This window comes from Babylonia areolata, chromosome 1 (assembly GCF_041734735.1).
Source record: "Babylonia areolata isolate BAREFJ2019XMU chromosome 1, ASM4173473v1, whole genome shotgun sequence".
NCBI lineage: Eukaryota > Metazoa > Mollusca > Gastropoda > Neogastropoda > Buccinidae > Babylonia > Babylonia areolata.
The window spans coordinates 37,011,560-37,034,304 of NC_134876.1; the positions used below are offsets into that span (position 1 = coordinate 37,011,560).

The 22,745-nt window shown below is 38.5% G+C and overlaps 1 protein-coding gene across 21 annotated transcripts in view; it reads right to left on the minus strand.

Annotated features, from left to right (window-relative positions):
• Window positions 1–22,745, minus strand: part of LOC143282461 (tyrosine-protein phosphatase non-receptor type 13-like) — a 590,260-nt gene that overhangs the window by 214,161 nt on the left and 353,354 nt on the right. For 20 of the 21 annotated variants that reach the window (XM_076588135.1, XM_076588121.1, XM_076588111.1 and 17 more), the window contains 3 exons: window positions 15,598–15,624; window positions 8,502–8,589; window positions 3,784–3,874 (listed from right to left, as the gene is read on the minus strand). In XM_076588135.1, the coding sequence (XP_076444250.1) occupies window positions 3,784–3,874; window positions 8,502–8,589; window positions 15,598–15,624 (206 nt within the window). The remainder of the gene's footprint in view (window positions 1–3,783; window positions 3,875–8,501; window positions 8,590–15,597; window positions 15,625–22,745) is intronic. The other variant, XM_076588127.1, reaches the window with a different exon arrangement.

Sequence of the window (22,745 nt, forward strand, 5' to 3'; positions counted from 1 at the left end):
AGGTATGTTCGTTTTGATGATTATTGTTGCTTGAAATTCTAAATGCAATAAGTATCTATTTATTGTTTTGTAAAATATTTCAGTAATGCAAATAAAAAGATTATGTAATGAATGAAAAATAAAAATAAACACACACACACACACACACACACACACACACATATATATATATATATATATATATATAATTATGTATGTATATATGTAGTGTGTATGTGTGTTATTTTTTCCAGGCTGATAGAGACAGCAGAGGTAAGTAAGAGAATACACTACAACTGTACAAGCACTTTATTTTCCACTGTACTGTTTCAGGTGCAGTTGCTGTTCTTCGTTGGATGGACAAGAAACCTGTCCATGTCATCACAACCAAAATTGATCCTACCCTGATGATCAATGTGACCACACGGCGAGGGGAATTCCGCAAGCCAGCAGCTGTCCAGGACTACATCCTGAACATGGCTGGTGTGGACAAGAGTGACCAGCTCCTGTCCTACATGCCACTCAACAGGAAGACCATGAAGTGGTGGAAGAAGCTGTTCTTCCATCTCTTCACCCTCACCCTCATTCAGGCTTCTATCCTGTATAACATCTACCTGAAAAACAGGAACCAGGGTAGAATGTCCCTGAAAAATTTTGTCATCGCTGTTGGGGACAGCCTGAATGAGCGGTATCAACGTGGAGTGGCAGTCACTCTACAGCAAGCCGCGGCACAGCCTGATCCTGCAGTTCCTGGGCCATCTACTGCTCCACCAATACAATCTCCACTGTCCAGACTGAGTGGCAAGCAGAATGAGCACTTCTCCTGCCCTCTGCCACCCATCCCCAGTGGCAGGAAGAACTACAGGAAATGTCATGTGTGCAGCGCTCGCAGCAGGAGACACCCGGGCGTCCAGATTCGGCAGACCCCCAACTGGTGTAAAAAGTGTGGGGTTGCCCTCTGTGACAAACTCTGCCAACCCAACAAGACCATCACCTGCTTCCAGTTGTACCACTCAGTGCAGAATTACACTGACAACTAGGAAGACGGCGCTTGGGGACTGAAATATCCGGTGTGCCAGTGTGCTCTTTTTTTTCCAATTTCCCATGTGTAAAAATTTGTAACATTTTGACATAATATCATTTGTAATTTACTTTTTTTTTAATCCTGAGCAATACCCACTTTATTCAAGTTATTTTGTGCATATACAGACCTTTTCCCCTGTGACTGTGTGTTCATGGAGCTGATGAAAGTATGTGACTGTAAGGTGATCCTGACCTAAAAAATTGGAGTATTTTCAACATGGCGCATATAGAAAACATATTCAGGTAGGAACTTTCATATTTTGGCATGAACTAACCCAGCATGTCAATAACCTGTTCTGAAAGTTTCATTTTGTTCCTTTGTGTTTTGTATTTTTTGTGATTTTTTTCTAACCCCTTACAAATGGGCCGTCTGTGGGGAAAAGCAAGGGAGAAAACTATCCGTCCCGAGTGTGTTAAGTAGGGTGAACTGCTTAGTGTGTGTGATGTATTGTAAAGTAAACACTCTATAAAAACCACTCCATGTGGCCCTGCTATTGGTGTGAGGAGAGCAAGTGAGTGTGTGCATCATCAGTCGATCCTATATCCCCCTGTCTGCTCCCCTCTCTCTAGGAATCGAACCAACCACACTCTCAAACAGTTTTTTACACATGGATTACATCTCAGAAGAACTCTTACTGGCTGTAATGTGAGTACCAGATGTTTGCTCTGATGTTCCATGAACACTAACTTCTGTTTCTGCAGTATTTTTGTGGTTTTATATGCTGCAGTATATGTGTTTACACCCCCCCCCTCCCCCTTTTTTTTAAAGCATATTTCATTACATCAATCTTGCTCCTACTAATTGCATATAAAATCTAATTATTGTGGATCACATCATAGTTCAGGATATGAGAAAAAAACAATCAAAGTTTCAAAGAGATATTTCAAGAAATAAGTCAGTAGTGATCAGATTAGTAAAGCCACTGAAAAAAGTGAAATTATGTCCCTTTCTGCTGGATTGTCAGTACCGCCAGTTATGCATGGATTACATCTCAGAAGAACAATTACTGGCTGTAATGTGTGTACCAGATGCTTGTTCTGATATTCAGTAAACACAAAAAAACAATCTATGCAGTGTTTTATGTGGTTTTATGTGCATAGGCTGTGTATGTGTTTATGCTCCGAAAATGTTATTTCTTAGAAATAAATGATTATTTAATCACTTTTTCCTTCATTAAATACCCACAAACCCAAATTATTTTGGTATCACAGCATAGCCAAGGGTATCAGGAAAAAACATGCAAAAAAATCATACGGATATCTATATAAATGAATTAGAAGTGAACAGATTAGTGAACCAGTCAAAAAAAGCAAAAATTTATCCCGACACACAGCAGTACAAAAAAGCTATTATATTATGGCAGTGAAGGGGTTAAGTTCACATCACTTACTTAATGTATTTTGTGATATGTCTGTTTCCTTAAGCGTGTTGTAATTAAGTTTTGTTCCTTTTCATAACAATATATCATTCATGACAATTTTCTCATCTGTACAGCATTGTCATTTTCAATTTCAATGTTAGGGTTTTAATATAATTTCTAACTGATCTTATACAACCATTAAAAGTAAGAAAACTGGTTATATTTCCATGTTTTGACTGAAGTCTTCACAGGAAAGGAAACTGCTGTTCCCATTCACAAGATGAGAAATATTCCTGACACCCTTTCCCATCCAATTACTGTGTAACAAAATCTTATTTCCAATTTTAATATTTTGGTTCAGAAAGAGTGTTTCTGCTAAAACTTCTTTGCTGCTTGATATAGTGTGACCTTCTGACAAAATTCTTTGTAGGTCTGGAAAATGTGAATCTTTTATCACTGTCAGATGTTGGTAGACATGGTCCATGACCATACCTATCAAGATCTTCAATGATGGGGTTGACTGCTTTTATTATTGACATACATTTATGGTCTGAAAACTGTTTTTATTTTACATATCCAACTCAGTTTAAGACCTTTTATAAATTCGCTTGATATCAAACATTCCTAGTCCTCCCATTCTTTTATTTTCTGTCACTGGTTTTCTACTTAATCGATCCCGCTTTTTGTTCCAAATGAACCGAAACATGCCTTCTGCACTTCAATATATTCATCATGGGGTTTTGGCATAAACATACATAAAGTAGTTATTTTTGAGAAGATTACTGATTTGAGAACAGTTAAGCTTCCTAAAAATGTAACTGATCTTCTCAACCATATTCTAAATAACATTTTAATTTCAGAGATTTTGTCTTTGTCATAAACCTTGTATGCTTTGAAACAATCAGTAAATGATTTTTTCTAGTCATTCTTTACAATTAAAATGTTTCCACTTTACTTGGATGTAAAACTGTGACATGTTTCACATATCATGAGCTGTCTTCTGCAACAAAATAAATAAATAAAGCTGTATTACATAATTTTGTTTAGTTCAGAATGTGAGTTCAGTGCTGAGTTACTTCCCTTAACCCTTTCGCTGCCAGGAAAATAAGATTTAAGTGAAATCTATTTGCCAGGGTTTTTTCCACAAAAAACGGGTATAAATTTTAAAAAAAATTCTGTGCTCTTTGTTATTGGAGAAAGACTTTGCATGAGAAAGACAACCATGATGAAAATTTGAACCGTGCCTGTGTATTTGTAGAAAAACAACAAAAAACAAAACTGGTGACATTTCATGAATTCATGTTTAGAATCACTATCAAACCGTATCAGCAGACTCTCCACAATCACGTGTACAACTAACCTGGCTGAAGTATGCCCCCCAACTCTGCAGGTCCCCCTGGCACCAGTGACTGCACGTACAGTCTTTTATTTCTGTCGCAATTATCTCCTTCCTGAGTACATACAATGACAAAACATACATGATGAAAATAATATTTTTAAAAAACAACAACAAAAACAAGACAAACAAGGTGTCATACCCACTTAATCCTGAACAGAAATTATGGAATACATTAGAAAAACAAATGACACTGCAAAGAAGTTATCTTGCAGCAGCTTTTCAAATGCCATCCCATACTGGAGAATGGGATGCACAGGGAAATAGAAATGATAAGTGTCAAGGAACCATTCAGCAGACAATACTGGCTATGACGTCATATTTTGTGAGAGAATATGGACATACAAGTCATATAACAGATGTCTTCATAATGTTTTTAAAGAAATATTTAACCAGTAGAGTGCCTATGTCAGCTGACGTCCTACAAAAAGTATTGCCATAGTGCCTATAAGACGTTCACTGACGTCCTACATATGTTCCGATCATTCCTTCATTGGAGTTTGGCTCGATTCACATAAACAGACTCTTAACAGTTAGTTTGATGTGTCTGGATCATAAAAATACTATTTAAATGGACATTCATCAGGTAGAAGACCCCTTTCTACTCGATAACAATTTGCTAACTGACTATGTGATACATGCATGGAAAAGGGGGCTGCATAATGTGCAAAAAATGGAACTGAAAACTGTGTCCAGTAAAGGACGTGGTCATAGTCAGCAGTTTTACACAATTCTGAAAGCTCTGCTTGTGGTTATAGACAGCTTTCGCGATGGAGAAGGATCTCTCTTGTCTGATGATTGGTTTGAAAACGAAGGTGATTGACGACAGTGATGAAACTGACAGTCCATTTGATGGTAATTCAGCCCATCTATCCAATCAGACGGTGTTTTTGAACAAGTGGCTATGACTGACAGAATACGTGCAGCTAACATTGGAAGAAGGGGAGGGGAGGGAGAGGAGTGATGAAAGACGATAGGTTGAATGTTAGCCAGAGTTCATGAAGGGGGCGTGGCTTTTAGGAATGAGTGTGCTCACATTTCAATGCAGACTGTAGGATCGACAACCGCCAATGCTCCACAATTTTCACGAAACGCATGGTGGAACCTGCACTGGATGTGAAACATGTGCTTTTTGTTTTTCATGCTTTTTTCCCTGAATCAGGTGGTCGACTTGTTTGAAGAGTTGGCAAACCGGATGCACAGCAGACACTTTAATCAGCCCACATGCAACTTGAAAGAACTTCACTCTCTCACTCCCAAATGCTGTTAGCTGTCAAAAAGCTTGCCAGCTCAGTTTCTGAGATGGTGATTGACCTTTTTCATTGACTTTACCCACTTTTGTCATTGTTGGGACAGTGATTTACTTACGTGTCTGCATGAGGTGTAATTTGTTTTTATAAACTTATAGCCTGTTTTAATTTCTTCTACAGGTATAATCTGACAATAGGCACGCTAATTCTAGTTGTATTTTATTTTTATTATCTTAACTTTACATGCCTGAACAGTTATCTACAATCAACCTAATTGGGTAAAAGAGCCCAGAAGCAGAATCTCCACTCATTTTCCTTCACAAAAATGTTTACTTTCTTTCTGTATTACCTATAGCTTTTGTGCTAGAATTTTTGTGATTGATTACCCCCGAATCCTCAAAATTCCCTGGCAAGGGGAGAACACTTTTTTTTTTAAACAAAATTCTCTGACACTGAACTGGTTTAACACTGTATCAGGATTTTGTTTTTGTTTTTAGTTTTTTTTACTATGCAGCTCTTTTTTCAGCAAAATGAGTCGCATTTATAGATACTGAATAAGCACGGCACTACAGGAACAGAATGACATCAATAATACATGGAATTGGATACATTTAACCAGTTTAGTGCCAGAGAATTTTGTAAAAAAAAAAAGTGCTCTCCCCTTGGCAGGGAATTTTCAGGATTCAGGTCTTGCAGACATGTAAGTAAATCACTGTCCCAATAATGACAAAAGTGAGTAAAGTCAATGTAAAAGGTCAATCACAGTCCTAGAAACTGAAAGGGCAAGCTTTTTGATAGCAAAGAGTGTTTGCAAGTGAGAGGGTGAAGTTCTTTGATGACATTCCCTCCTTTCAAGTTGCATGTGGGCGGATTAAAGAGTCTGCTGTGTATCTGGCTTGCCACCTCTTCAAACAAGTCATCCCTCTGATTCAGTGAAAAAAAAAAGGCGTTAAAAACAAAAAGCACGTGTTTCACGACCACTGCAGGGCCAGCACTGTGTTTCATGAAAATCATGGGGCATTGGTGGTTGTCGATTGCCTTCTGTTTGCCTTGAAATATGAGTACGCTCTTCCCAAAAGATGACCTCTGGCTGGCATTTGACCTATCGTCTAACATTACTCCTCTCCCTCTCCTTCTCATCTTCCAACACTGGCTGTACGTATTCTGTCAGTCATAGCCAGTTGTTCAAAAACGCTGTCTGATTGGATGGATGGACTGAATTATCATAAAAATGGGCTGTTAGTTTCATAACTGTCGTTGTTAATCACCTTCATTTTCAAACCATTCATCAGACAAGAGAGATCCTTCTCCATCGCGAAGCTGTCCATGATCACAAGCAGAGCTTTCAGAATTGTGTAAATCTGCTGACTGTGATTATTTGCTTTACTGGACACAGTTTTCAATGCATCCGTTTGCACATGATGCAACCCCCCTTTCCACACATATATCACGTGGTCAGTTAGCAAATTATTATCGAGTAGAAAGAGGTCTTCTACCAGATGTAAGTTCATTTAAATAGTATTTTTGTATAATCCAGACACATCAAACTAAGTGTTCCGAGTCTGTTTATGTGAACTGAACCAAACTCCAATGAAGGAAAAATCGGAACATATGCAGCACGTCAGGGGACGTCTTATAGGCACTATGGTAATACTTTTTGTAGGACGTCAGCTGATGTTTTATATGCACTCTACTGGTTAAAAAAAAAAAAAAAAATTATTATATTGTTTTTTTTTAATATTGTTTGACAGCTTGCACAGCTCACTGTGAGCATGTGAAAATGGAGAGTTACTGGCTTGATGAGACACACAACCCCGACATAAATACCTTGACATTAAAAGCTTTCGCTTCTTGGAGACATGAGCAGACCCCACTCAAAACTGTCGCCATTTTGCTTGCCTTGCGTCAAGACGTACATCATGTGAATTAAACAAAAAGACTTTTGAACGCACATTTCCCTCCCTTGACCATGTGCAACAATGGCTGTTTGTGTATGAAAGTTTGTTTAAAAGACATCCTCACTGAAGTCTAAACTTAAGACTTGATGCATCCTGTAATATGGCAACTTGTCTATCAACTCCACATTTTAGACTGCAAAAAACCCGATGATTTATTGTTAGAACAAGACTCCGACAAAAATAAAGTAGAAGAAGCTTTTGTAGTGGTTTTTTTTGTTTTTTTTAGAGTTTCAGATACCAGGGAGTCCAACATGTAATTAGTGATAGAATAGTGACCAGAATAGTGAGATGACTGACTTCAAGGAATCTGTATTTCTCGGGACTGTTCGAATACTTTTTTATATGGACTGAGGAAGTTATATCTGCATCCGCATACAACATTTAAGAATATTTATAAACCTTATGTTTTGCATTTTCCTTTGATAATAATTTTGTCTGAGTATTTGGGTTGAAAATCATGTGATTTCTGGGTGCCCAGAGCAAGGTCGTGTCTGCAACTTCATTGAGTTGACGGATGTCAGCAGATCTTCATATGGTCCAATGAGCTTGATAGCTAGGCACATATCTTCATTGGTGATCTGATAAGTGTATTTATTTTGATTCTAAGTATCTTGCGATAACACCTCATTTCACTGACTTGAATTCTTCTTTCCAAATCTGCCGGGAGGGTCCACATCTTACATGCAAGACACATCAGTTTCTTCCAAAGGTTGGGGATAGATGGTGTTACAGCCTCCTTGAACTTTCAATCAATTTAATTTTGTACACTTAATATTGTTCTATTCCTAACACAGGCGCAATAGCTGAATAAAACAGTTTCAATCTGAGGGTCCCAGATTTAAATCTCATAGACGGCACCTGATGGGTAAAGGGTGGAGATTTTTCCTATCTCCCAGGTCAAGTTGCTAGTGCCTGAACCCCCTGCATGTGTATACACAGGCAGAAGATCAAATACGCATGTTAAAGATCCTGTAATCCATGTCAGCATTCCGTGGGTTATGGAAACAAGAACATACCCAGCATGCACACCCCCAAAAACAGAGTATGGTTGCCTACATGGCAGGGTAAATAAACAAAACAGTTATACACATAAAATGTTACATGTCTGTCTGAGTGTGTATGTGTGTGCCTGAAATTTGATTGAATGACACAGGAAACGAAAGGTGAGTGCCCAGTGGCAGCCGTCAGTTGGCTCTACCAAGGTAGGCAGCCTGTTGTGCAAATGACCCCGTGTTTGTAAAGTGCTTTGAGCTTGGTCTCCAACTGAGGATAGGCGCTACTTAAGTACCCATATCAATCAATCAAAAACACAACAGTACCACATTGGTATAAACTCATGACACATAGCTATGTTGGCTAAGTAGAGAGCAACACATATTTCATTCTTTGTAATATATGTCTATCACATTGCATTGTTTTACAGTTGCTCCTGTAAGTGCATTTACAAAATCAATATCACCTTCATATTACTTACTGAAGTTATGATGCCAAGCGATCCTTGTTCTTTTTCCAGCACCACCTCATAAATAACAGTGTCTGATGATGAGTCACTGATAGCCTTCCTGCAATACACAATTACTGAAAGCATTCTGTTATCATACAATTCCAGAGGTATCTTTCAAGATATGATACAAGCAAAGATCTTTGAAGAAAGACGATACTCACCAAATACAAAAACTGAAAATCATTTAAACCATAAATTTAATAATAATTGCACACTTTCAAAAGGTGAAGAATTTTGGTCAACGGTGATGTGAATACACACAAATATATATATATATATATATATATATATATATATATACACACACACTTGCTTCTTATATGTGGAAGTTTTTATTATATCATCCAGACAAAAAAGTAAAGAAATTTACAAAAATAAACAAATAAGCAGACAAAACTAAATACAAAAATAAAATCTGAATAAAAATTTGGAAGTTTACCATAATAAACATATCTGTCCTCATATCATATTAACCTCTTCAGTGCTACACATAATTTTAACTTGTGCATCCTATTTGCCAGGCAGTTTTGAGTTGTGGAGGGTAATGATTAAAAAAAAAAAAATCTAGCACGTGAACTACTGTAATAAACTATACACAATCCATACTTGTCTGAAAGGAAATTGAACAGACTGATAGCTAGAAGTTCATTTAACACAATGATTGTGTATACACATCCTTCAATTCCATCTCCTGCATGTGCCACACCCACTCACTTTCAGTCAGTATCAAAGAGGTTAACGGTGACCCAGATGGCCCACAATGCAGGGGGTATGGGGGGTGAGCACTGTTAATAATTTCACCCACAGACCATGGCTGTTTCATCAATGGGAGGCTGCTTTTCCAAAACCATGCTGTACATGTAATTCATGACTCACACTAAACTGTTCACCACCCTTCATCATACACTCCCTCACTCCCTTCCCTGAATTAGTGGATGGTTTGTATTTGAGGTCAACTCTAGGTCAACCAGAGCTGTACTGACTCCTCTGATTCCTCAACTTTGCTGGCAACATCAAGCTCTTCAACTACCCCCACCCTCCCTCCTCTCTACAAATCATTATTCTAACATAAGTCACATCAAGCGAACTATCCAACAAGATTTCGCCATACCTAGCACTCAATTCAACGTCGTCAATGACCTTTAAAGCTTCTGCAACATCTTGGATGGCAAAATCTCTTTCTTTTTTATAGCTGGAACAGGCTACTGTTTCAAGCCACTACGGTAAGGTTGTGGTTCGTCATATGCCATTTTGAAAGCATCGTGAGGGGGGTACTGACAACAAGATCCAGACATTATCATACAGAGCATGGTCGGCTGTTCTTCCTAATGGATAATTGAAGTAGTAATATCAAGCTTTCTGAACAGTGGCTATTGGGATACATCAACTTTAAAACAGAACTGTGAAAAATCCTGAAATGATGCTGATGTATATACATATATATGTCACAGGGCAAATAGGGAAGCATTTATGACATATACATAAGTCATGGGGCACTGAAGAAGTTAATTTTGTTACCAGGGGGATGTGTGGATGGTAATGGTCACATTTTTTTTTTTTTTTTAAATCTAAATTAGCTTTTGGAGATGATGATGCTCCAAGGACACTCCTGATTAGATATGGAAACACACACATGCTGAAAGGCAAAACAATATACATCTTTGCTATGTCCTCTTCTATTATGTACTTATTTTCTAAATAATATTACACCATTGCCTGTAGTGGGACGTGAGACTCACGTCCCATTCGTTGCGTTGTTACATGCCTACACCGAAGTCATTTACCGAGATAGTTGGTCAAATGGTGTTGCCTAGCAAAAATTGACCTCAGCTCACTTTTTGAGGGTTTACTGCCTTAGAAGTGGCTCATGAAATACTGCAAGATATGGACATTGGAAAAGAAAGTTGGGTAGTGATGAGGGTGATGATTCAGGTGCAGATATGGATTATGATGATAACAGTCATAACCCACTTCGTGACACAGAGTTTAAGTAACAGTGATTAACTTTTGTGCCTGAGACTGATCAGTGTGCATCTTAAGTAAACCAGGAGTAATGTGACAGTGAACATGAACTTGTTGCCAACACAAGCACTGTCACTCTACACGTGTTGCTGGAAAGGGAAGGGGAATGAGGAGAGGGTTGGTGAGTCAAGCTCACACTCAGGGGGGAGATGGGGAGAGAAAGAGGGAGGGGGGCAGTATACAAAAAGCTGGCTGGTGAGATTCTTTTTCATCAAGTTCTCTGGAAAAGACCCTGAAGGTTAACACTTTCATGGCAAAGATATACCACAGAGAACAAAAAATGCTTTAAAAAAAACGATCCTTGACAACACACTGTCCATGCAAAATTTATCAGTCAGACATGTCAGTCCTGCTACTGTCAATTGTGGCACATCAGTTCCGTCTGGAACTTGTCGTTTCTCTCATTCTCTCTCGCCTTGACTACTGTAACTCTCTATTGTCTGGTTTGCCTGCTTCATCCATTCAGTCCCTTCGGCACATACAAAACTCTGCTGCCCGACTCATAATAATAATAGTAATGGATACTTATATAGCACACTATCCAGAAATCTGCTCTAGGTGCTTTACAAAAACGCTTTTGTTAACATAAAACATCCTATCTATGTTACATACACACACCAAAATGTGACTACACACACACACGCACACACACACATACTTATATAGCACACTATCCAGAAATCTGCTCTAGGTGCTTTACAAAAACGCTTTTGTTAACATAAAACATCCTATCTATGTTACATACACACACCAAAATGTGACTACACACACACACACACACACACACACACGCTGCATACATACATTTTAACATACATGTGTATCTAACAGCTACCCTAACACATACGCACACATAGGCAGGCACAAGCTTACATAAACACACGCACACACAATACACATTCATATACATGCATGTAGTTATGTACACATACATATGTATACACACACAGTCAAGCACAGCTAACGCAAAGGAAGTGGACCTGCCACAATTTAACTTATTGCTGAGGGAAAAGGTGTGTTTTGAGACGAGATTTAAAAGATAAGAGGGAATCAGAATGACAGAGGTTATCAGGGAGCTTGTTCCATGTCTTTGGCGATTGAAAAGAAAACGATCTGTGTCCATAGGTCTTACTTCTGACGTGAGGTATCCTGAGAAGTCGAGCATCAGAGGAAGAACGGAGCTGGCGAGACGGGGTATGGATATGATATTCTAAGAAAGAAAGATCTGAGCACATCACTCCTCTTTTGCAACATCTCACACAGAATAAAGTACAAGATCAACACGCTATGTTATAAATGTATTCACAAATCTGACCCTTCCTATCTCTGTGGCTGCCTTCACCTCTACACTCAGCTTCGGATCCACTCTGTTTATGCATACCCAGATTCAAACACTCGACTGTTGGCTGCCGTTCTTTCTCTGTCTCTGGACCTTGCAATTGGAATGGACTTCCTATTTCTCTTCGTCAGGTTTCCGCACTCAGCTCTTTCAAGTCTGGTCTTAAAACCCACCTCTTCCCAAAATAGTCTCCCTTCCCTGCCTCTTCCTTGTCTTCAGTTTTTCCAGTTTTAGAGTTATGCATGCGTGTGAATGACTGGAGTGAAAGCGCTTTGATTTGTCTCTGCACAAGATTCAGCGCTATATAAATATAATAATTATTATTATATGCTCAAAATGCTTGGAGCAAAACCATCATGCATCTGAGTGTGTGAAAGACATTGTGTGCAGGTCCTGCAGGAAGCATGGTCACAAGCAGGGAGACTCGGTCTGTCAGCTTTCCCGTTCTGACCAGCCAAAGAGAGAAAGCATGAGTGAGGCTGATGAGAAAGATGAGTCTGCAAGAAATGAGAATGTGTGAGAGAATGGTGAGAGAGAGGAATCACAGAGAAAACAGAGAACACAAATGAAGGATGTATCGATTGATGAGAAAGAAGAGAGTGAAAGTGATTTGCAGGCAGATGAAAAGAGAGGGGGGAGAAAGACAAATCACCCAGAGGACGACCCCCCTCATGACAGGCCACTCTGGGCACTTCCCTGGAGCTAAGGAACTCCCCTCGCCACCACTCAGAGACTCCGAAGAGACCCAGGTCTCTGGATAACAACCCTGAGGTAGAGGGCTACAAGCAGGTGAAGGTGGTCAGTGGTCAGTCCGACCGCTCTGCTTCAACTGGTTCTGACTGCACTGCAAGGAAGGGTGGGGGTGGGGGTGGGGGGGGGGCGCATAGGTAACGCCCGACCATGACTGGGATTGATCTCTATGTTGACAACCTGGCTTTACGCAATGGACTCTGAATTTGTTTTGCGATCTACACTTACAGAAATGTAACCCAACATAGTGGTAAATATAATGAAACAAAATAGTATTGGTAATGGATAAGATAAGAATAATTACACTGAATTGTAAGGGATTGAAAAATGAATTTAAGAGACTGTCAATATTTCATTATTTAAAAAGTAAAAAGTTTGATAGTATTTGCCTACAATAAGTTCATATTACTGATAATGATATACCAGTTTGGGAAAAACAATGGGGAGGTAAAATATTTTATCAGCAAGTGACAAACAGGAGTAACGGACAAGTGATTTTAATTTCAAAACACTTCACTGGTAATGTTAGCTTAAAGATGGCACAAGACAGAATCTTAATTATTTCAGTATACCATGAAAAGTATGATTTCAATTTGGCAAATATTTATGCTCCCAATAACTCTGCAGAAAAGATGATATTTTTTAAAGGACTTCGTGATACATGCAATGAGTTTACAGACAATTTAATCTTAGTTGAAGACTTCAACTGTGTTTTTGATAACAAACTTGATATTGTATCAGGTCATCCACATTGTGTTAATGAAGTACACGAACTGAATAACTTAACAAAAAGACTTGAACTGACTGACACATGGTGAATGTTCCACATTAATGAATGTGATTATTCTGGGAACAGGAATAATCTGTTTATAGCCTGTCATCTTGATTTTTGTCTTTTGTCAGAGAGCATGTTACATCATTGCGTTTCTTGTGAACATTTAACTGTTCCCAACTCTGATCACAAAGCAGTGATGACTGAGCTTAGTGAAAGTGAATTTATGCGTGGTCCAGGTTACTGGAAAATAAATAAGATTTATTCAAAGAATAAGGATTTTGTAAATAGAATGAATGATTTACTTGATAAGACTTTTCAACAATTCTAATAATAACTTGACAGACACAGAAAAATGGGAAATATGCAAAGTTGAAATAAGATCTTTCTGTAGTGATTCTGGTAAGGAGTTGTCTTGTCTAAGAAAAAATTACTCTCACAGAATATACATACAAATTTTAGAAACAGAAAAAGAAATAATCAATGATCCAACAAACAAGCAAGCACAAACCACTCTCATGCATCTAAAGCAGAAATTAGAATTAGAACAGTTGAATGAAGCAATGGGGGCACAAGTAAGGTCTAGAATAAAATGGGTAGAAGATGGTGAACGTAAAACTAAATATTTTTGTAATCTCGAAAAAGTCTGGGGGAAGAAAAGATCTATAACAAGGTCAAGGAAAGAAACGGGTGAATCAGGGTAACGTTTTACAAGAGCTGACATCTTTCTATAAAACTCTTTATAGTCAAATAAATAGCAGACAATGTACAAGAGGAAGTTAACACATTTGTAGAGAAAGAAACTTTTGCACGGTCAAATGAAGAAGATGCAGCATCATGTGAGGGGATAATTTGAGGATAATTTCGATAGATGAAACAACAAGAGCATTGAAAAAAATGAGAAATGGTTCGTTCAGCTCCAGGTTGCGATGGAATAACTATAGAATTTTAAAAATTCTTTTGGGGTAAGGTGGGTATGTGAATGAATTCTTTTGTAGAGTCATTTCACAGAGGTGAATTATCTTATACACAGAAACAGGGAATAGTTACCTTATTACACAAAGGAAAAGATTTAGAAAGAGAAAGACTGACCAACTGGAGACTGATAATGTTAACCAATTCTGATTACAAGATATTACTATTAATAGCGAAAGTTCTAGCCCAAAGACTTAGTAATGTAGTACACAAAGTAGTTAATGAAGACCAGGCTGGGTACATTAAAGGCAGAAACATATCCACAAGTATAAGAACAATAGACGATGTAATTAACTATTCAAATAAAAGCAATAAAGCTGGTTATGCACTTGCTATTGACTGTTCTAAAGCCTTTGATTCTATATCAAAACATCTTTTGTTTCACTTATTTAAAGTTTTTGGTTTGGGGATGGACTTTCATAGATGGGTGCGGGTATTAAACAATGGAATTTCAAGTAGTATTAACAATGGAGGTTGGCTTTCTGAACCATTTGAGATATTATGTGGGATATACACAGGGATGTCCCTTCTCTCCACTTGCTTTCGTACTAGCAATGTAACTCCTTGCTATCAAAATTAGAAATAGTTCAAAAGAAGGTATTCAGTTACCCATAGCTGACTGCACAGATCCAATCCATTTAAAAATAAAGCAGTTAGTTGACGACATGACATCAATTCTTAGAAATAATGAAGATATACTTGAATTGATAGAAACAATCGAAATGTTTGAAAAATTTTCTGGTCTTAAGATGAATGCACATGAAACAAAAGCTCTTAGGTCAATGCTGAACACATTCAGTTCACTTTAGTAAGCAAAATAAAAATCTTAGGCATCTATTTTGAATCTAATAGAATGGCAAAAGAAATTTAAGACAGTTGGACTCATTGAATAGAACAAATGAACTCTGTGATGAAGGAATGGAGTAAACGTGACCTTAGCATCTTTGTTAAAGTTGTAGTAGTAAAAACGTTTCTCTTATCAGTCAGTTCACATCTGTTATGCAATCTGTTGGTCTTCCATAGAATGTGCTTTGCAAAATAAACACTACTTTATATATTTGGGGGGGGGGGGGGGGGGGGGCAGAAAAAAAAACACAGTAATAGGAAAGCATTCAAAAAGGTTAAAAGAAAAATAATGGAAGCTGATTTTGAAGCAGGTGGGGTTACAACAATAGATATGGTAAATTTACAAAAATGTCTATACTTACAATGGGCTGGAAAACTTTTTAAGGCCTCTGAACAACAGAACTGGATATATATACCAAAATGGCATCTATGAAAATTAGCTAAACACAGTAATATTTTCTTTATTAACTATAAAGTAAGAAATATAAAAGGACTAGATAGAATAGAAAATGAGGTTTGGAAAGAAGTGTGTCGTAATTATGTACAAAGCAAACATTTACTAATCCTTGAAGAAATTAACAGTAGCAACATGCAGAGTCCGCTGATTTTTAATAATGCATTGATCACATATAAAGGTAAAACGCTGTTCTTTCAAGCATGGCACGAGAATGGGATTGAACAGATCAGACAAATAATACATCACAATGAAAATTAATTATTAACATTAGAGGAAATACAGAACCTACAAGGTACTAACAAAGTGAACGCAGTGATTGAGTATAATATTTTAGTTAACTCAGTCCCCAAATTATGCATCCGATGGATCCAAACAGGAGTGAAAGAAGAAGGTACCTGGGGATGCAATGCAAGTCGGTACAATGCAAAACCGAAATGCATCAGGAAAATGTTACCCGAGTACACAATAGCAGTGACTCCGAGTGCACCCCAATTTTGGTCCAGAAAATTTGGTGTAAATATTGACATGTCAATGTGGTCCAGAGTGAAAGATGTTACAAAAGAGACCCAATTATTAGTCCTTCATTGGAAGATTTTACACAATATTTACCCCACAAATATTATTCTAAATAAAATGGAAATTAAAGAAAACAACAAATGTTCTTACTGTACGGACACAACAGATTTTATTGAACATTTTTTCTATGAATGTCCGTTTGTACAAAGCTTCTGGAGACACACTGAAGGAAAGATTTACACAAAAACAGACATGAAATTAAAACTAACAGCCACTGATATCTTGTTTCGAGTTCCAAAGTTGGAGCTACTGCAAGAACATTACAGATATATAAACTTTCTGATAATCATTGGCAAAATGTATGTAAGTATTTACAAAAAGACAGAATCTGCCATCTCCTTACAACATATGGTGGAAAGGGTGTGAGTGAGTTGCACATGCACATTCACCAATACAATACATACATTAGAGCATGCACATCCCAGACTGTGTAACAATTGTAAAACATTTATGCCTAAAACTGTTCAACTAATTTTCTGCACACCTATCATGGGGATAAGTTTATGCTCAACAAGGCGTGTGGCAATCAATCTGGGTATCCAGGTGTGACAATGCCATTGCTGGGACAGTTATTCACATACATGGATTGTTATCATAAACTTGTGAGTCGTTTCATTTTCTTTTACAGGTATAATCAGATTTTAAGCATGTTATTTCCATCTGTATTTTGTTTGTTTTCTTTCTGGGAGTCATTCTGTGGAGGTAGAAATTGACTTTTTATGTAGGAAAACTATCATCTTTTCTATTATCTTACTGTGAGAATGATTTGAGTAGGACTATGCCTGACGGGCAGCATAGTCCTACTCTCATTTCTTTTGTCAATTGTGTTGGAATGTGATTGTGTGTTGATGTGTAAGCTGTGAATGTGCTTTATGATGGAGTGGAGTAGACATTGGTGCTTGTTTTGAGTGATTCTGCCACCGGAACTTCCAAGTTATTTGGATATGTTTTCTGTGCAACCTGGCAAGTATTCTTGCTTGTCAGAGTATGCAATTTCTTTACCATCCCCTTTCGCATGCGCAGCCTGCTCCACGTGCTCCTGAAGCTGACCTCTACCACGGCACTCGCTTGATGTTCTTTTGTGCGTGCCTCCTGCAACACTTGACCCTGCTGTCATCGACACCATCAGAGGTGTGGGTATAGGTTGCCACCTCCCACATGTTCACACACATCATGCAGGAAGTTGCAAGCAGAGGAAGATAGCTGTTGTTTGTGGTACTGGACGTGTAACTTTCACTGACCATACTGTTAAATGTATTAACTTTATTAACCTTATTCGTGTATCTCTGTCCTGCTTTCCTTCCCACCGCTCGGCTAAAATTTCTCTATGTCTGTTCAATGCCCAGTCAGTTGATCCTCACCTGAAACACTCGGCTATCAATGAATATCTGCTTTCGATCTGCCTCGACATCCTGTGTATCACATAAACTTGGCTTCGCAGTACTAGTGATGAAGTTAAGTGTTGAGAACTCGCTCCCCCTGGGTACACTACCACCTCCTTCCATCATGTTACAACCTGGGGGGGGAGGAATTGCCTTCATCGTGTCAGACAGACTGCTCCAACACAAAACATACACAACCACCTTCCCCTTCAACCATGCCTCATTTGAACTGGCCCAGCTTTCACTGTCGCTGCCACATTCCTACCTCAATGTGTTCTGCCTCTATCGTCCGCAACCAAACAAGAAAAAAAATTTTTTTGATATAATGTTCATAAATCAGTTTCTGTACTTCTTAGAATACACTAACAGTTTATCAGGCTCCCTACTCATTGTCGGTGACTTTAATTTTCATTTTGATTCACCCACACAGTTTTATACCCCTAAATTACTTGAAATTGTCAGTTTGTTCAATCTTAGCTAGTCTGTAACTGAGCCTACAAACAATCATGGTTACATCGTCAGCCGCCGATATTTTCTCCCCCTCCACTAGACCTTGAATGGTGGTCTGGACGCTAGTCATTCAGATGAGACGATAAACTGAGGTCCCACGTGTCAGCATGCACTTAGCGCACGTAAAAGAACCCACGGCAACAAAAGGGTTGTTCCTGGCAAAATTCTGTAGAAAAATCCACTTTGATAGGAAAAACAAATAAAACTGCACGCAGGAAAAAAAACAAAAAAAAACCGGGTGGCGCTTAGTGTAGCAACACGCTCTCCCTGGGGAGAGCAGCCCGAAAGAGAAGTCTGTTGTGATAAAAAGAAATACAAATACAAACACAGATGAAGACTGCCTCATTAAGTCTATCGCCGTCGATCACACCCTGTCCTCTGACCATTACAGTGTGACATGTCATCTGAACCTCACCAAACCTTCCATGCCCCCTGTGTACAGGGAGGTGCGCACACTGACCTCAATTGACTTAGACTCATTTAAAGCTGACCTCCTGACTGATATCCCTTTTGAGCTGATTGCTGATAAGCTGTCCACTGCCCTGCGTGCTGAACTCAACAGGCACGCCCCATTGACTTGGCACCTGATCTCCAATCGTCCCCCGTTGCCTTGGTATAACACCATGGGACCAGAGCTGATGGAGGCCAAGCGGGAGACAAGGAGAGCTGAGAAGCACTGGTGTGCCACTAGTCTGACCGTCAAATGGGACATTTTTCAGACAGCCAGGAATAGTGTAACAAACATTGCTGACAGGACAAAGTCAAAGTTCTACTCTTCTAAAATCCTTGCATGCACCACATCCAAACAGCTATTCAACACTACGAACAATTTACAAAGGTAAAATGAAAAACACTCTCTCCCTACAATATTTTCGGTGCAGGAACTCCCTCAAAAGTTTTCTGACTTCTTCACTGGCAAACTAGCATGCATTCGTGAGAAGCTTGACTCTGTTGTGTCTCCTTCTTCAACCATTAAAGAACAGTGGTCCTGTTTTACACTGTTTCCAACCAGCTACTGATGATTTTGTTAAGAGAGTGTGTTTGAGAGCTTCTCTGAAATCCTGTGAGCTTGACCCTGTCCCATCTTCTTTGTTGGCTGAATGTACTGATGTTCTACTGCCAAATATTACTCATGTCATCAATTCTTCCTTACTGTCTGGTTGTTTCCCTGAAAGCTTCAAATCTGCTGTTGTATGTCCACTCATCAAGAAACCATCTTTGGATCATAATTGTTTGAAAAAATTATCAACCTGTCTCAAATCTATTATTTTTATCAAAATTTCTAGAAAAGATCATATTGTCTCAGCTCTTAGCTCATCTGGAACAAAATAGTTTACTTAATTCTCACCAGTCAGCTTATAGACGTGGCCATAGCTGGCTTAGAATAGTGAATGATTTGCTTTCTGGATATGATGAGGATAAGATATTTGTTCTCGCTCTCTTAGACTTGTCAGCAGTTTTTGACACTACCGACCACTCTATCCTCTTAAACAGACTTAAAACTTCCTTTGGTATCCGTGACACTGCACTAGCATGGATCACATCTTACCTGATCGTACACAGTGTGTGTAAATGGTAGATACACCAAGGTATCTGCCTTAAGATATGGTGTCCCACAGGGGTCCGTCCTAGGTCCTGTTCTTTTCATGCTGTATGCGGCTCCTGTATCGGATGTCATCATGTGATGTCGCATGAGAGCTTTGCTGATGACGCTCAACTTTATCAGTCGACTTCCATAGCTGAATTTGATGCGCTAGTGACTCAAACACAGGAGTGCATTGCTGGCCTAAAGGACTGGATGACTCTCAATAAGCTGCAACCAAATACTGATAAGACTGAATTTATGATAGCCTGTCCAAATAAGTTTCGTCAACACCCTTCCTTTCCTGACTCTTCTGTTCAATAACACACCTGTTTCACTTTCTCCTTCTGTTTGCAGTCTTGGTGTAATCCTAGACCTGTCTCTTTCCTTCCAACAGCACATTTCGAATATCGGTAAGGTTGCCTATTTGGAATTGCATAGAATCAGTTCTATCCACCACTATCTCTCAACTGATGCAACCAAGACACTTGTATGTGCTCTGGTTCTCTCAAGATTGGATTGCTGCAACTCTCTTTTGGCCAGCCTTCCCAAATATGTTAGACTCCAACAAGTTCAGAATAATGCTGCCAGACTCATTTGCAGAGGTTCTAAATTTGACCATGTTTCTCCTCTCCTTCAGTCTCTCCACTGGTTGCCTGTTTCTGATCGAATAGCCTATAAGCTATCCACTCTGAACTTTTCTATAGTCAATGGATCTGGCCCCAAGTATCTTTTTGAACTCCTCCATATCTATAATCTGTCTAACCAGCTCCGTTCTTCCTCTAATACTCAACTTCTCAGGATACCTCACGTCAGAAGACCTATGGACATAGATAATTTTCTTTTCAATCGCCAAAGACATGGAACAAGCTCCCTGATAACCTCCGTCATTCTGATTCCCTTGCATCTTTTAAATCTTGTCTCAAAACTCACCTTTTCCCTCAATAATAAGTTCAGTTGTGGCAGGTCCACTTCCTTTGTGTTAGCTGTGCCTGACTATGTGTGTATACAAATGGATGTATACATAACTATATGCATGTATATGAATGTGTAGTGCGTGCATGCATGCGTGCGTGCGTGCGTGCGTGCATGCGTGTGTGTGTGTGTGTGTGTACGCGTGAGCATGTCTATATATGTATGTTTGTGCGTGCCTATGTGTTGACGGTAGCTGTTAGGTACACATGTATGTTAAAATGTATGTATGCATTGTGTGTGTGTATGTGTGTTTAGTCACATTTTGGTGTGTGTATGTAACATTGATGTAATGCGTTATGTAAACAAAAGTGATTTTGTAAAGCGCCTAGAGCAGATTTCTGGATAGTGTGCTATATAATTATCCATTATTATCATCTTCAATTTTAAATGCTTGAAAAACTGGGGGGTGGGGGGGAGCCCAGATTTAGAATCCCCTTTCATTTTCCTTCACAAAAATTCTATTTTTGTTCTGTATTTCCAATAGTTTTTGTGCAAGAATTAAAATTTTTTAAAATTACCCATGAATCCTCAAAATTCCCTGGCACGGGGAGAGCACTTATATATATATATATATATATATATTTTTTTTTTTTTTTTTTTTTTTTTAAACAAAATTCTATGATACAGATTTGGTTCATTTTGAACGGTTAGTTTAATGTCTAGATCATAAATATACTGATCAAATGAGCGTATGTCAGGAGGCGGACACCTCTCTGGGATTATGTTTCGGTAAATGGTCAAGTGCGCCTGAAAAGTGGGTTTGCGTCATATGCAAAAATAATGTCGAAAACTTTGTCCAGCTAAGACAGTGGTCTGAGTCAATGGGTTTACACAACTGTACTGGCTGTGCAGATGATTATGTATGATAATAGTGATGAGACGCATATCTTGTCTGATGACTGGTTTAAACTTGAAGGAGAAGAAAACGACAGTGACGAAACTGACAGCAATGTTCTACTCTTTGTCCAGTCTATCTATCCAATCAGACATCAGTTTTGAGCTGATGACAATGACTGACAGTAAGGGTACAGCAATTTCACATAATTTGAGAACAGGAAGAGGAGAGAAGAGTGGAGTAATGTAAGACGATAGGATGAAGGCCAGACAAAAGGCGTGGCAAAGGGATGTGTCCATGACTTCAGTAAACTGCTTTCACAGTGTTCATCTCACAGGAACTGGACAACAGCCAATCAGCCACAATTTTCATAAAACCCAGGGTTGGCAGAGAGTGGACAGGAATCTTGTGATTTTATTTTTTCACACTTTTTGTCACAGATTTGTTGACTTTTGGTGAACAAACAGAATGCACAGCAGACACTTTATTGGCTCAATTGCAACTAGGAGGGAGAGAGTATCATCAGAGAGCTTCGCCCTCTCAACAGGGAATGCTTTTTGGAAAGAAAAAAGAAAAAAAAGAAAGAAAGAAAAAAGCTTGACTTCAGTTTCTGAGAACATGCCTGACTTGACTCTTTATCTTGACAGAACCCTAGTTTGTCATTGTTGGGACAGTTATCCGCATACATGTTAACAAGTGTTGTGATTGTTATAATAAACATTTCTGTTTTCTTCTACAGGTATAATTTGACTATAAACATGATATTTCCAGTTGTATATTCTTTGTTTTCTTTTCAGATGTTATTCTAGAGGTGGAATTAGACTTCTTTTGTACCAAAAACTATCAACATGACTATGAAATATCTGAATAGTTATCTACAATCAAAATAAATGGAAAAATGGCTCGGCTCCTTATTCATTTTCCTTTACAAAAATGTTAACTTTGTTTGTATCACCTATACTTTTTGCACTAAAATTAAAAAAAAAAAAAATCATTACCCCTGAATCCTCAAAATTCCTTGGCAATCGGAGAGCACTTTAAAAAAAGAATTAACAAATTTCCCTGGCACTGAATAGGTTCACTCAGATTTAAAGCACCAATAACAACAGTTATACAATGGAATTATAATAACTTGATCATTTGCTATAAGTACAATGCGTGAGCAATCATCATGCAAAATTTCAAGGGGATAT